Source organism: Typha angustifolia, chromosome 1 (assembly GCF_048772165.1).
Source record: "Typha angustifolia cultivar Huaian chromosome 1, ASM4877216v1, whole genome shotgun sequence".
Lineage (NCBI taxonomy): Eukaryota > Viridiplantae > Streptophyta > Magnoliopsida > Poales > Typhaceae > Typha > Typha angustifolia.
In genome coordinates, this window is record NC_133239.1 from 4,456,158 (window position 1) to 4,472,440 (window position 16,283).

At 39.9% G+C, this 16,283-nt stretch overlaps 3 protein-coding genes across 4 annotated transcripts; 2 read left to right on the plus strand and 1 right to left on the minus strand.

Annotated features, from left to right (window-relative positions):
• Positions 1–1,414: 1,414 nt before the first annotated feature.
• LOC140777772 (disease resistance protein RGA2-like) lies at positions 1,415–5,531 on the minus strand. Of its 2 annotated transcripts, none has more exons than XM_073122230.1 (2): positions 1,745–5,531; positions 1,415–1,556 (listed from the first exon to the last, which is right to left on the minus strand). In XM_073122230.1, exon 1 carries the CDS (start codon positions 5,466–5,468, stop codon positions 1,782–1,784), a length of 3,687 nt encoding a protein of 1,228 aa, XP_072978331.1. In that variant the 5' UTR covers positions 5,469–5,531; the 3' UTR covers positions 1,415–1,556; positions 1,745–1,781. The 2 variants fall into 2 exon arrangements, with proteins under 2 accessions (XP_072978331.1, XP_072978250.1); XM_073122149.1 differs by having other exon boundaries at positions 1,434–1,573.
• Positions 5,532–7,537: 2,006 nt separating this feature from the next.
• Positions 7,538–13,485, plus strand: LOC140759845 (disease resistance protein RGA2-like). The gene is made up of 4 exons (XM_073096511.1): positions 7,538–7,568; positions 7,613–10,423; positions 11,574–12,224; positions 12,336–13,485. Exons 1-3 carry the CDS (start codon positions 7,538–7,540, stop codon positions 12,185–12,187), a joined length of 3,456 nt encoding a protein of 1,151 aa, XP_072952612.1. The 3' UTR covers positions 12,188–12,224; positions 12,336–13,485.
• A 2,288-nt stretch (positions 13,486–15,773) lies between these two features.
• Positions 15,774–16,283, plus strand: LOC140759854 (uncharacterized). Its single transcript, XM_073096523.1, has one exon. The coding sequence runs from the start codon at positions 15,774–15,776 to the stop codon at positions 16,281–16,283; it is 510 nt and encodes a 169-aa protein (XP_072952624.1).

A 16,283-nucleotide genomic window follows, 5' to 3' on the forward strand; every position in this document is an offset into this window, starting at 1 on the left:
AATACAACCTTCATGAAAGTAAGCTCAGTGACATCTTTGACAGAAAACAATTTAGAGAAGCCATCTACAATGCCTCAAGAAGCTTGCCTTTAGGCACTTCTTTTGCTATGTACCCGATGACAGAACTGTTTGATTTGGACTGTGCACGAACAACTCCTAATATCTCCTCTATCAACGCAGTGCCTTTGCTTTGACATGCATCACAAAAACAACCCCCCTTACAGACTTTCTGAGAGTTATAAGCAGGTTGGCCTTTTTCTGGCTACACAAGAAATGGATGTTATTGTTTCCAGAAATTAAGTAACCACATATTCAGAGCTGATGATTTCCAGATCACAAAAAATTTCAGAAATAGGAGTAGCGACTGCAACAGCATTAGAAGAGCCTTCAGAAGCATAATGTATAATGCCTTCAGAGGCATTGTATAGGCCCTGGATCCACCTGAAGAGGCTGCTTTCATGGTCTCATTTTGGTGATCACAATCCAGAAGTTGCATCAACAAACAATAAAATCCTAGATTTGTCTGTAGTACAGTAAATACTCTTTCAAATAATTTTTCATGTGCTTTTACTACCACAAGTCTAACTCTCTCTACATATAGAAAACAAATCATAAACAACAAGCAGGTATCAACAATACTTCTGACAAGAAAAATCTCAGAATCCTTACATTGTGATTTGATCATGACCCATCTTAAGCATCACAGGTAAACACTCAATAATAGTTATTTACCAAAGATTTCGAAATCACCTCCTCGTTGTCTCCTCCAACCTTTTGGGAGGCACAACGATTCATCTCCGAGAAGAAAAAAATATTAATGGTTTTGCTTTTATTATTTATACTTTGTCATATAGATATTTATCATTCAATTCCTATATTTTACTTTACTTTTTTATTTTTTATTCCTCAAAAATGCTCCAACTTAATGTTAATCTAAAGCTAACAAACAAAATACAGTAACTTTTAAAAATAAAATACTTAAAATTATTTAAAATATATCTCATTTGACTTTAAAATTGGTTTCCCTTTTACTTTTATCTTAACTTAAAAAAATTTATTCAAGGCTATAGATTTTTTTGTATATATAGTTAATTTAACTCATTTATATAGTAACTGACTATCAAGAACACTAACGTCGAAGTGTTTTTGAGACATTGAAAGCATAATGTATAGATTGAATAATAAATATCCATGTGATAAAATGTTAATACTAATAAAGGCAAAATGTATGAGGAACCGAACGGCTCCAGAATGTTACAGTAGCAGTTTTGAAGGTTATGATATAGAAGATACTTAAACATAGGAAAACTCAGTTGATAATAAGCTGAAAATAGAGACATGAACTGAAATTGGGATCAGTTTAATAGAATAATTTACCTCGCTTCTGTTTCAAGAAGGATCTTTGCTAGTTAGTCATGTCGCAGAATTGGACTCAATATTACAGCATCAGATCTCGGTTGCTTTTCTTCGTTGACCTCAGCATTAATTATAGGACATAAACCTCAGTCTTGTCTATCCCATAATTTCTCCTGATATATATATACACTCTGAGCAATCTACAATTTTTTTTTCACTGGAGGAGGATTAGTAAGGAAGTAAGAAAATGACCAATTAGAACAATAGAAATTAGCAGAAAACTATAAGGTATTAAGGTCCTTATAAAGATGAGCAAGAATTAATATAGTAATATAAAAGTAGAGCATAACTAATTGGGGAGGATTAGAGAGTGGCATAGGGTGAGTACCTGGTTAAGCCATCAAAAGATATAAATTCCTCCTAAATTAGTCACCGATAAAGATGCGACTGATGTGAGCGATGGTGTGCCGATCAGGCTCACCCTCTCGGTAACGCTCCTTCAAAGCCGGATGGCAGTTCCCTACATATAAGCTTTTTAGATTCGGTGGCAGCGCCTCCTTGCCCGGAAGTGATTGGAAGTTGGGGCAATTTATTATCGATAAAGCTTCCAATGAGATGTACTTCAAACATGCCGGCAAGCATTGGAGACTATTGCAATCTCGAAAACTTAGAGCCCAGAGGGAGGTGAGGTGTTGAAATGCCTCCTCCATCTCAGTGGTGAAAGTCGTGATCCCATTTACACCTTTGATAGTCACAACACTGAGGGAAGTGGGACCTTCTCTGCTTAGCAGCACCTTGAGCAACAAGGGGTTGTCAATCTCTAGTCGATTAAGACTAGAAACTGATGAAAAGCCTACCTCTTCTTGCACCGCCTGTTCAGTTTGATTAGCCACCAAAGTGGTGAGCTTTGGACAATGAGAAACTTCTAATTGATATAGGGAGATTAGGGCTCCTAGCCCTCCAATTGACCTCAACTCTCCACAATCAGAAATGACCATATGATCAATCTTGGTCAAGTGGCGCAGTGCATCAGCCGTGGGAAGGGTTGTAATATGTGGACACCTCCTTAAAATTATCGAACTTAATAAGGATAAGGAACGTTGTAGACACATGGATAATTTCACATCTTCGATGTCACTATCTTCGATCCATACACTATCTAGCGATGGACGAAGGAGGTAGATGTTAGGATAACTAGTGTGTAGATGTGACAACTCACTTAATTTCTCCCCTTCTTCTTTGGACCATTCGTCAAAGTTTTCCAGATTTGGACAGTTCAAAATAGTCAAATGATTTAGGGATAATGATGAAGAAGGTGAAGACGAGGACGAGGACGAGGACGAGGACGAGGGGAATGCCGATAATGGACATTTCGGATTGTGAAATGCTGGGAGAAGGGTGATTCCTACTCTCACTAGTGTTAGAAATACCAATGTAGGTGGGAGGGAAGGAAGTGCCCTCAGTTTGGAGCAATCTTTGATTTCGAGTGACGTAAGACGGGGAAACAATTGGTCATCCTCGATGGCACACCACTCCTTTAATTCTGGGAAGTTAACAAATGATAAGTACACCAATGATGGAAATCCTTTGACAACACCAGAACCATAGAACCCGCAACCAACTTCTTCTATCGCATGCATCCCACTACATTCAAGAAACTCGAGTGATGAAAGTTGTCCGAGAGGTGGGAGCTCTTTCCAATTCTGGCAGCCATGGAGCTCAAGACTTACTAAGTTCTTCAAATAATGTTTTTCCATCAGCCAACTCGGGGACCGGATTCCATTGTAGCCAACAATCGTAAGTTCTTTGAGATGAGGATGCGGTTGCAGGCCTTCCAATACTTCCTCCGTGACCTCACATCTTGCACTTCGTTGGGCGTCACACCATGCCAACTCCAAGGTAACAACATTTCTTTTGCAACTTAACCTAGCTTCCATGGCTTCTTCCTTACTTCCCACATTCTCAAGATTCATTATCTGAAGAGATCCCCTGAGGTTGCTCAGGTCTTTTAGCTGTCCAATCTCAAAACCTGGCGCCTTCCCTACATGGAAACTTTCTAATTCATCAAGACGAGTCAGTTTACTTATGCCGGATATCTTAGAGATTATTGGAATAGTATCATCGCTCCGCCACCGTTTTTGATCTTGAATTAGATGGCGCAAGTTGATTAGTTTGCCCAAGCTCGCAGGTGCTCCATCAGGCTTCAATCCCGAAAGAATCAGTATTTCTAGATGGTAAAATCTACACAATTGATGAGGTATTACTTTGATTCCTGTGTTGCTGAGATTCAGGTATCTTAGATGCATTAAGTTGCATGTGGATATAGGCAGTTCTTCCATGTGACAATTGACAAGATTAAGCACACGAATGCTTTTCAGTTTTTCCAGTACTTCACGAAGATCAGCAACATTCAGATTTGACTTGCTCTGGAATAGAAAATTTAAGGTCCGCAAGTGCTTTAGTACAGATGAGTGCTCGGTAAGTCCAGCTAGATTAGTAGTCATCACAGATAAATGACGAACACTGTCTGGAATTTTCATTGGCTCATCACTCTCGATCCTACAACAGATCTCATTTGAAACAGATTCTGCCAAATCATGCAACAAATCATGTATCTTGTAGGTCTTAGAATGCCTATGAGGTTCGAAGAATGCCTTTGATATCAAATCATCAAAATAGTCTCTTCCTATATCCTCGATCATCTTCTTCTTCTGTGTGTTGCTATAAATAAAACCTTCTGCTATCCACATGTATATCAGATCATCAGGTTTGAATATCCAATCTTTTGGGAACATGCTACAATATGCAAAGCACCTCTGCAGGTGTACGGGTAGGTGCCGATAACTCAACCTTAGAACTGACATAATATCATCCTCCCCCTGGTCTAACTCCCAGATATCGCTTTTCAAGATGCTCTGCCAGTGTTCTTCATTCAGATTATCTTTCAATAGCGCACCCAGAGTCTTTGCAGCCAATGGTGATCCCTTCAGCCTCTTTGCTATCTCTTTCCCTGTAGCTACTAATCTTGGATGCTCCTCAGGGTCAGCAACACCGAAAGCACACTTTGTAAAGAAACACCAGTACTCATCTTCTGGTAATCCGTCTAATATGATTGGATCCACCGTGCCCATCAATGCCGCAACCCTCTGTAGTCTACTCGTAACAATTATCTTGCTTCCCTCTTTCCCGTGTAACAGAGGAGTGCGAAGCTTCTCCCAGACATTCCTCTCGTTCTCATTCCAGACGTCATCAAGGACAAGTAGGAACCTCTGTGATCTTAGCTTCTCTTTAAGATTCACTTGTAGACGGTTGAAATTCTCGATATCTCCAGGCTTAAAATTACTGTCGGCTTGCTCGAGGATCTCTCTTGTAAGCCTGACCACATCAAAGCTATCTGAAACGCATACCCACATAATTGGAATTGGAGAGAAGTGCTGCTTCACCCTCTCATCTTCGCACACGAGCTGGGCAAGAGTAGTCTTTCCAACTCCTCCGATTCCGAGAATCGGAATGACAGAAACATTTCCAACTGCATTAGTTTCTGATTGCAGCACAAGGTTGATGATTCTCTCCTTCTCTTCCTCTCGACCAATCGGTTCTTCGGGCAGCAACGAGCTAGTGATGCGGCTGTTGGTGGGCAACTCCGATTTCTTGGAGCACCCATCCAGTTGTAACAGTTGAACGAAATCCCCCACACCAGCTGCAATTCTTTCTAAATTCTCCACGACACTGCTCAGCTCCTTGACGTCCTCGTCACAAGAAAACAAGCTCCTGGCGGCAGTACGCATACGTTTGGCGACATTAGAAGAGAAGGAGGCGAAGGAGCTACTCACCTCGTCGCCGTTGGCTTTCTGTTGGAGGATTTGATATTCAAAGGTGTCGAGCACGTCGTCAGCCTGATAGGCCGCGTCTTTGAGCCTCCGCAACCATCGGAGCAGCCACGTGTTCTTGATCTGCCGCCCCTCCGCCGCTTCCACTGCACTCTGGATCTTGATGAGCAGCTCCTCCAGCTTGTCTTTGACGTCCGCTTGCATCTCGTAGTTTCCGACCAAGAAGGAGGCGGTTCTGTTCACCAACTCACCGACGATCGCAGATCCAAACATCCCCGCCATTTCAATCCTCACAAGCAGCAGGGTGAACTCAATGTTTGAGAGAGAAGAATGAGTGAAGATCGCGGAGACTCATATAAGTCTTTGTTTGTCTCTCTCTATCTACGACTTGGGTTGCGCCGACACGCTAGGTTGGTGGCCAGAAAATTCGTGCTCCAGGACAAAAATGGCCTCATTCTATTGTTGAATTCATTGCACCTATATTCTCAAGATTGGCCACCTCTATTAATATATATATATATATATATATATATATATATATATATATATGCTTTTCCTGGTTTTTCTTTTTCAAAAAGTTCCAAGTTTCACAGTTTCTTTTATCGTCTAGTGATCATTGAAACCCTTGCTTCACATTTTCTCAGTGATTGTCAACTGCTTGATAGAACCTCTTGTCCTAGCCGTATTGTGCTCAAGGTCACCGGTTAGGATTCAATGTGTTCAAAGGGGGATTAGCCATCTCCTCCCTGTCTGTTGCTACCAGCGGGGCGCGGTTAGACTAAGAGAAAATCTCCGAGATCACCAAGGCTTCCGGTCGCTTACCGACCTAATCAAGCAAGTTTTAATTTTTTTTGTGAGAAATTTATTCATTTTGATGGAAAATTAAATATATGTGTTATTATTATCTTTAGAAAGATATAAAAAGTGAAAACTATTGTTTAAAATAAATAAGAATATATCGTGTAAATAGTATAGAAATATTATTATTAAATTTGTAAAAGATAAATACAAATCATTTCAAAAGTAAATTTATAGTTTAAGAATAATTAACTCATTTTATTGTTTTACTTTCTTTCTCATCAATGTTTAATTACTGAACATAATTAGTGGTCCATAACCAAATTCAGAGGTTTTATTAGACTCGAACCAAATAGAAATTTAGTACTCATTTTTCTACATTAATAAAATAAAATATGAATGAGAAAACTTGCCTCTCTCACGCCAAATAATTTCTGATTTTTTTTCTAAATTTCCTTTAAACGAAAATACTGTTATCGAGGTTCCCTTTTCTCTACCCTTCTATTGGCTTTACTACTCCTGCTACAGTACCGCATGTACTGTAGCAACATGACCCTTTTCTCTCTTCCTTTCCTCTTCTTCTTTGCCGCCTTCAAAGTACGCACCCTTCTTCTCTGGGGTTTTTCTTCTTTTATATAATTTTTTTTTCTTTTGGTCTAATATTTATATATATATATATTCCTAATAAGATAAGATGATAAGTGCATTATCATCCTTATCATTATTAATATTTATCTTTATTTATTTTATTTTCGGTTATTATATTCTATCCCCTTAAAACAAGTTTCGTTCTCGAAACTTGCACAATTATAATTAAACTACTACTATGAAATAAATGAATGTTATATCATTCTAGTAAAATACATAATTTACTTAATTAATAATATTAAAGATCTATAATTTAATTAAATCATACTAGAACCATCAACAAAAAAATGATAGGTATTTCTCACGCATTTCATCTTCGAGTTCCCATGTAGTTTCTTCGACCGAGTGATTTTTTCGTTGAATCTCCACAAAAGGTACTATGCGTCTCCGGAGTGATTTACTCATGGTATCAAAAATTTCATAGGGTCTTCTTCATAAATCATATTTTCACATATTTGGAGAGGTGCATAATTAATAATATGATTTGAACTAGACACGTACTTTCGCAACATAGACAATTAAAAAAATATTATATACTTTTGCTAGTTTAAATGGTAAGGCCACCCTATAAGCTACTAGTCAAAGTCTGTCCAGAATTTCAAATGGCACTCCTTTCCGGTGAGACTATCAAAAATATTTGTTCACCCACTTCAAACTCTCTCTCTCTCTCTCTCACTGGTATGTTGCACCCAGCTGGAGAATCTCATGCAGACCGCAGCTCATATATATATATCTTAATGGATTTGGCCAATCTTGAGAATGCAAGTACACTGAAATCAACAATAGAATAAGGCCAGCCTTGTCCCGGAATACGTATTTTCTGGCCGCCCGTCTAGCGTGTCGGCGCAACCCAAGTCGCAGATAGAGAGAGACAAACAGACTTGTATGAGTCTGTGAGGATAGAAATGGCGGGGATGTTTGGATCTGCGATATTCGGTGAGTTGGTGAACAAAACCGCCTCCTTGGTCGGAAACTACGAGATGCAAGCGGGCGTCAAAGACAAGCTCGAGAGGATGGAGGAGCCGCTCATCAAGATCCAGAGTGCAGTGGAAGCGGCGGAGGGCGGCAGATCAAGAACACGTGGCTGCTCCGATGGTTGCGGAGGCTCAAAGACGCGGCCTATCAGGCTGACGACGTGCTCGACACCTTCGAATACCAAATCCTCGAACAGAAAGCCAACGTTGACGAGGTGAGTAGCTCCTTGGCCTCCTCCTCTTCTAATGTCGCCAAACGTATGCGTACTGCCGCCAGGAGCTTGTTTTCTTGTGACGAGGACGTCAAGGAGCTGAGCAGTGTCGTGGAGAATTTAGAAAGAATTGCAGCTGATGAGGGGGATTTCCTTAAACTGTTAGAACTGGATGGCTGCTCCAAGAAGTTGGAGTTGTCCACCAACAGCCGCATCACTAGCTCGTTGCTGCCCAAAGAACCGTTTGGCCGAGAGGAAGAGAAGGAAAGAATCATCAACCTTGTGCTACAATCAGAATCTAATGCTGCTGGAAATGTTTCTGTCATTCCGATTCTCGGAATCGGAGGAGTTGGAAAGACTACTCTTGCCCAGCTCGTGTGCAAAGATGAGAGGGTGAAGCAGCACTTCTCTCCAATTCCAATTATGTGGGTATGCGTTTCAGATAGCTTTGATGTGGTCAGGCTGACAAGAGAGATCCTCGAGCAAGCCGACAGTAATTTTAAGCCTGGAGATATCGAGAATTTTAACAGTCTACAAGTGAATCTTAAAGAGAAGATAAGATCACAGAGGTTCCTACTTGTCCTTGATGACGTCTGGAATGAGAACGAGAGGAATGTCTGGGAGAAGCTTCGCACTCCTCTGTTACACGGGACAGAGGGAAGCAAGATAATTGTTACGAGTAGACTACAGAGGGTTGCAAAATTGATGGGCACGGTGGATCCAATCATATTAGACGGATTACCAGAAGATGAGTACTGGTGTTTCTTTACAAAGTGTGCTTTCGGTGTTGCTGACCCTGAGGAGCATCCAAGATTAGTAGCTACAGGGAAAGAGATAGCAAAGAGGCTGAAGGGATCACCATTGGCTGCAAAGACTCTGGGTGCGCTATTGAAAGATAATCTGAATGAAGAACACTGGCAGAGCATCTTGAAAAGCGATATCTGGGAGTTAGGGCAGGGGGAGGATGATATTATGCCAGTTCTAAGGTTGAGTTATCGGCACCTACCCGTACACCTACAGAGGTGCTTTGCATATTGTAGCATGTTCCCAAAAGATTGGATATTCAAACCTGATGATCTGATATACATGTGGATAGCAGAAGGTTTTATTTATAGCAACACACAGAAGAAGAAGATTATCGAGGATATAGGAAGCGACTATTTTGATGATTTGATATCAAAGGCATTCTTCGAACCTCATAGGCATTCTAAGGCCTACAAGATACATGATTTGTTGCATGATTTGGCAGAATCTGTTTCAAATGATATCTGTTGTAGGATCGAGAGTGATGAGCCAATGAAAATTCCAGACAGTGTTCATCATTTATCTGTGATGACTACTAATCTAGCTGGACTTACCGAGCACTCATCTGTAGTAAAGCACTTGCGGACCTTAAATTTTCTATTCAAGAGCAAGTCGGATCTGAATGTTGCTGATCTTCGTGAAGTACTGGAAAAACTGAAAAGCATTCGTGTGCTTAATCTTGTCAATTGTCACATGGAAGAACTGCCTATATCCACATGCAACTTAATGCATCTAAGATACCTGAATCTCAGCAACACAGGAATCAAAGTAATACCTCATCAATTGTGTAGATTTTACCATCTAGAAATACTGATTCTTTCGGGATTGAAGCCTGATGGAGCACCTGCGAGCTTGGGCAAACTAATCAACTTGCGCCATCTAATTCAAGATCAAAAACGGTGGCGGAGCGATGATACTATTCCAATAATCTCTAAGATATCCGGCATAAGTAAACTGACTCGTCTTGATGAATTAGAAAGTTTCCATGTAGGGAAGGCGCCAGGTTTTGAGATTGGACAGCTAAAAGACCTGAGCAACCTCAGGGGATCTCTTCAGATAATGAATCTTGAGAATGTGGGAAGTAAGGAAGAAGCCATGGAAGCTAGGTTAAGTTGCAAAAGAAATGTTGTTACCTTGGAGTTGGCATGGTGTGACGCCCAACGAAGTGCAAGATGTGAGGTCACGGAGGAAGTATTGGAAGGCCTGCAACCGCATCCGCATCCGCATCTCAAAGAACTTACGATTGTTGGCTACAATGGAATCCGGTCCCCGAGTTGGCTGATGGAAAACTATTATTTAAAGAACTTAGTAAGCCTTGAGCTCCATGGCTGCTGGAAGTGGAAAGAGCTCCCACCTCTCGGACAACTTCCGTCACTCGAGGATCTTTGGCTAATTAATATGCATGCAATAGAGGAAGTTGGTTGTGAGTTCTATGGTTCGGGTGTGGTTAAAGGATTTTCATCACTGGAAGTATTATGCATAGTTGACTTTCCAGAATTAAAGGAGTGGTGTGCAATCAAGGATGACCAATTGTTTCCCCTTCTTCACACAGTCAAAATCAAAGATTACTCCAAACTGAGGGCACTTCCTTCCCTCCCACGTACACTGAAAAATCTATTACTATTGAGAGTAGGAATAACCCTTCTCCCAGCATTTCAAAAACCGAAATCTCCACTATCGGCAATCCTCTCGTCCTCGTCTTCACCTTCTTCATCGTCAGTCCTATCTCATTTGATTATCTTCAACAGTCCAAATCTGGAAAATGTTGACGAATGGTCCAAAGAAGAAGGGGAGAAATTAAGTCAGTTGTCATTTCTACGCACTAGTTATCCTAACATCTATCTCCTACTTCCATCGCTAGATTGTTTATGGATCTTTGATAGTGCTATCGAAGATGTGAAATTATCCATGTCTCTACAACATGCCTTACCCTCATAAACATGGCTAAATATAGGGAGGTGTCCATATATTACAACCCTGTTGGCGGTAACAATCTGATTCCAAAGATTTATAATAAATTCGATCAAAATAATATAAATAACTTACAGATTACAGAATATAGAATTCTGAATAGTCGAGTCTAGTGTTGGACACTATCTTCTTAAGACCAATTCGCCCTCCACCGATTGCTTCTGGAACAGTGGACGTCGGTCTCCCAGGATACAACGACTACCTTGCACTGGAAAGGAAGCAGCTTTCTAATGCCTTGATTGAACCTGAACTGTGTTGTACTCTCTTTCGGATGCAGACTCGACTCTAGAAGGAATGAACCAAGTTCTCTTCTCTGATCTTCTATTAAATTATGCAGACTGACAGCCTATTTATAGAGGTAAACAGGCTTGACGAAAAGATGCAAAACCACCGAATGGATGCACCAATTCGGATCAGAAACTAATTTATAGTTACACTGTGAAGGGATGCACCATTTGGGTCGAGTTCAACCAACTAACTGAATTGATTAACTGTTTATCGAAGGGACATACCACTTCGACCTCGAACCAAATCAGATTTGAACTCGTATCAGGCAAAAATTAAAATTGGACTTGACCCGTGCGTGCGTGCGAACCGAGCCGAGCCGGGCCGGGCGGCGCGCGTGTGTGTGAGTTAAGTTGCATAGTAACCTTTACTCACAAAATAGGTACCTCTTTTGGGGCCGAAAGCCCATAAGAAGTTTATTACTTATATACCATACTAACATTTCTCAAATATCCAATATGGTACTAAACTTCATTTTCTTTATTTTCCATTGCCATGATACCCACTTTAGAGCCAATTTTCATTCACTTCTCTTCATGGATTTGACTAAGTGAATATTTGACAATAAAGTACACTTTGAGCTAAATTAATTCCACCATTAAACCATCATTAATAATGTGTGAGCCCCACTTAAAACTTAGCTCAAAGTTAATAAAAATTCATGTCAAAAACATGAAATTACTAACAAACCCTTCCATCGGCTGATGTCCTGCACCACTTAACCAAGCTCCACTATCTGAACATTTTTGATTGTGGAGAGCTGAGGTCAATTGGAGGGCTGCGAGCTCTAATCTCCCTACGTCAATTAGAAGTTTCTCGTTGTCCAAAGCTCACCTCTTTGGCGGCTGTTCAAATTGAACAGGCAGAGCAAGAAGAGGTTGGCTTTTCATCAGTTTCCAATCTCAATCAACTACAGATTGACAACCCCTTGCTGCTCAAGGTGCTACTAAGCAGAGAAGGTCTCACTTCCCTCGTACATCTGACTGTCAAAGGTGCAAATGAGATCACGACCTTCACCACGGAGATGGAGGAGGCATTTCAACACCTCACCTCCATCCGGAATCTAAGTTTTGAAGATTGCAATAGTCTCCAATCCTTGCCGGCGTGTTTGAAGTACGTCTCATTGGAAGGTTTATCGATAAGAAATTGCCCCAACTTCCAATCATTTTTGGGCAAGGAGGTGCTGCCACCGAGTTTCCAATTCTTATGGGTAGAGAACTGCCATCCGGCTTTGAAGGAGCGTTACCGAGAGGGTGGGCCTGATCGGCACACCATAGATCACATCGGTTGCGTCTCTATCGATGACTAATTGAGGAGGAATTTCTAACCTTCGATGGCTTAACAAGGTACTCACCCAATGCCACTCTTTAATCCTCCCTGATTAATTATGCTATATATTTATAGGTCTTTAAAGAACCTTAAATAGCTTATGTTTGTTCTGGATATATATGTATCAGGGGAAAGAAAAGGATAGACAAGACCGAGGCTTATTCATGTTTATGTCCTATAATGAATGCTGAGGTCAACGAAGAATAGCAACCGAGATCTGATGCAAATTCGATCAAATCTAATTTATACCTTATCCTCACAATCGAATGTCTCCGTTAAGAGAGCCAACATGCTTAAAACTGATGTCTCCAAAGCTTTTGATAGGATGTAGTGGTTCTTCATCGCCGATTGCCTTAAGCTCCACGGAACATTGGATCACTTCATCAAGCTAATCTTGGAGTGCATTTCAATATCATCTTTAGCCATCGAGATCAATGGAGAAGCGGATGGATACTTCACCCCATCGAGAGGGCTGCGCCAAGGCTGCCCTCTCACTTTACTTATTTATCCTCAGCTCAAATACCCTCTCCTTTATGTTGAAAGATGGGATAACAAGCAAAACCTTGGCTGGCATAAGAATCTTCATAGTAGAGGTGTAAATAAGTTGAGCTTGAGCAAGCTAAGCCCAACTCGGCTCGGCTCGAGAGGGTTCTTTTTCTAGCTCGAGCTTGATTCAAGCCGGAAAAGCTAGCTCAGCTCGACTTGGGCCCAGCTTGATGAAGCTCAATAGCTCATGAGCTGGTGAAGAAGACGGGTTTGAAGCTTGGAGATGGTCGATAGGAGATGGACCATGTAGGTTCTCTAGAGCATTGTTTGAACAGAATCACATAGGAATGCTTTTCGACATAATATCCGTAAAATTCACAAACTGCATTCCACCATGAGTGTTTACAAATTTTAGTGAAGATGGGTTTGGTGGTGATAGCTGACTGGAGCTTGGAGATGGAGATGGGTTTCAGTGAAAATAGGTTTGGTGGTGGAGGTGGAGATGAATCGATAATGAAGAAGGTTTGGAGAGATGAAGTTTAGAGTGTAGGATTTGTTCTTTATTTATATAGAGCATATCAACTGTTCTTTACTCTCTGCCTTCTCATATCTGAGTTGTGCTCTAGGCTTATATATTTGTATGTTCTTTTTTTTTCTTGGTTATTTATTTATGTGTGCAAGAAAATTTGGCTTAGTTTTTCTTCCTCTTTACACTTGTTGTATGTTGAATTGCAATACCTGAGCGACTATGCAGGGATTAATGGTAGTATTAGGTCATGATATTTGGATAGTTGGAGGCTTGGAACAATATTGTTGTTTTCTTTTGTTAAAAACTTAAAGTTTGTATAAACTGTAAATTTAAACTTATGTTGTATTGGAGCATAGAGTATCATTTTTGTGTTAGATTAAATTTATAGTTGAATTATATTTTTATGTTGTATAAATTTTTTTTTATTAATGTTAATCGTGTCATGCTATCGTATTATCATATTGTGTTAATATTTTACAAATACAGGACATATTTATTAAATAGATTGCACTGGTCGGATCGTGTTGTTACTTGTTAATGATCAGGTTGTGTTCGTGTTTATCAAAATTAACATATTTAATAATCAGATCCCATTGTGTCTCGAGTTTCCCAAAAATTATATATCAAAAACAATTAATTTGTTAAATCTCTCTCTCTCTCTCTCTCTCTAATTCAAGGATGATCTAACCATCTATCTAGGGCTCCATCTGTCTCAATTAGTTATCAATTTCACTTCAACGGAAGGATAATTTGTTGGCCAATCAAGCACTGTCAAGTATTCCCATTGCAAAAATTTCCTGCAATTGGAGCTGCTGCAGGCTATCTCTAAAAATTTTTACGTGGCACCCAGCTAGTTGAATCCCAGATAGCTCATATCTTGATGGATGGACCATCGCGAGACTATTGGTGCAATGAATTCAACAAAAACAGAGGCTTATTCATGTTTATGTCCAATAATGCCGAGGTCAAGGAAGAATAGCAACCTCTTGCTTGGCGTATCTGATGCTGCAATATTGAGTTCCATTTTGTAACTGTTGCTATAGTACAATTCTGTAACATGATCGACTAGCAAAGATCCTTTATGAAACAGACATGAGGGAGGACATGTAAGGGTAATCTAGAAAGATGATGGAGAGAATATTACGGACATCCTGGATGATCTGACTTGAGTTGCCATCCGTGGAGAAGCCAAAGGCGAAGCCAAAGGCGAAGCCAAAGTTAGAACTAGTGGAGGAGTATGAGATTAGCATATGAATAATCAAGCTAGTTCATTGATAGCAAGATTCTGTTTTATTCAGTACCTCTTGAGATTAGCATTTATTTCCATTGATAGCAAAACATTTTTTTTTGACCTCTAATAAGGGTGGAAATCTATTATGATCCGACCACGGGAGTCGAATCAGTTTGGTTGAGTCGAGTCGAGTCAACTTGAGTTAGTTAGTTAATTTTATCTTATTATTTTAAATTTTAAATAAATCAAATAATATATTTATCTTTCTACGAGTAGATCATAAACATAGAAATATCCTGATCTTTCAAACCATAGGCATCTTTTTCTACCAGCAACCATCCTATCTTACAGCCCTCCATCACCATCCTTGGCCATCCGACGACCGCCGTAACGTCAATTCTTTACCGTTCTGCTCTATTTTGACCTTGCTCTATTATTTCATTTATAATATTTCATCTCACATCGGATTCTTATGGAACCAGAATATTGAAACCGTAACTCATGAAGCTTCTACCACATAAAAGTACCATAACTTTCTTACGTCCCAATCTAGTTCATAATAAAATCAGATATCTTAGCTCTTGCATCTGCTTGAGAATTAGAACATCTCAAGGCAGTTTAAAAAGAGATACTAGTCTAGTACTCTGGACATAGGCCTTTGAATTTCTTACCAGCCAAGTGGCATGTCGTTTCTGATTAGCTGGGTTCATATTTTCTTCTCCTGCAGTATTTGATAAAAGAATACCTCCTTTACTACAAATAAATAAATTTGTAGGTTTCTTCTATTCTTTACTTCCTTTACTCCTCTACTTTAAATTTGATAAAAGACTACTTCCTTTATCCCCCCCCCCCCCCAGGTTCTTTTTCATTCTTGTCTGGTTAAGAGGGCTCTGATCGTAGCCCCAAAAACACTTCTCGTGTTGGAAAGAAATATTGAAATCAGATTTGGTTTCAACTTGTTGGAAAGAAATATTGAAAATATATTTGGTTCCAACTTAAGAAGGGTGTTTGTTGGAAAGAAATATCAAAATCAGGAAAGAAGTTTTAGAATCAGATTTTATTACTATTATTGTTGATTTGGTTAATCTGTTTGTTATTTACTTTCCTTGTATATAGCAATACTATCCTAATGTGTTGGATAGACAAACTTAATTATAGAAGAGATTGTTGTAATCTCCTCCTATTTATGTACTTGATTCATGTTAGTGAGATATACAATTCCCTCATTCTAATCTTTTTACATGGTATCAGAGCTAGAACCCTAGCAACCAAGTTCTATTGCAGTCATATTCTAATCCATCGAAACCTTCATTACCCTCAATGGCTGAAGATAATCATTCTTCTTCTCATGGTGTTATTCTACCAAATCCATCAAAGGTAGGGAAAGAAAAATCCCCTATTGACCTCTCCAATCCTTACTTCATCCATCCTTCCGATCATTCTGGATTGGTTCTCGTTTCCAAGCCCCTCAATGGAGATAACTATTCCAGTTGGAAAAGATCCATGATTCGAGCCTTGAATACAAGAAATAAGCTCGGATTCATCAATGGGTCTATCTTAGCTCCTTCAGAAGCAGATGATCCTGAAGGTCATGCCATTTGGTCAAGATGTAATGACATTATCCATTCTTGGATAGTCAACACCTGTGATCCAGAAATTGCTGACAGTGTGAATTTTTATTCCACTGCCAGAGAAGTTTGGGAGGACCTCGAGACCCGATTCTCTCAGGGCAATCTAGCCCGCATATTTGAGATCCAACGGGACATCGTCCTTCACAAGCAAGAAACCACCTCTGTCTCCACCTATTACACTCGATTGAAAACCCTATGA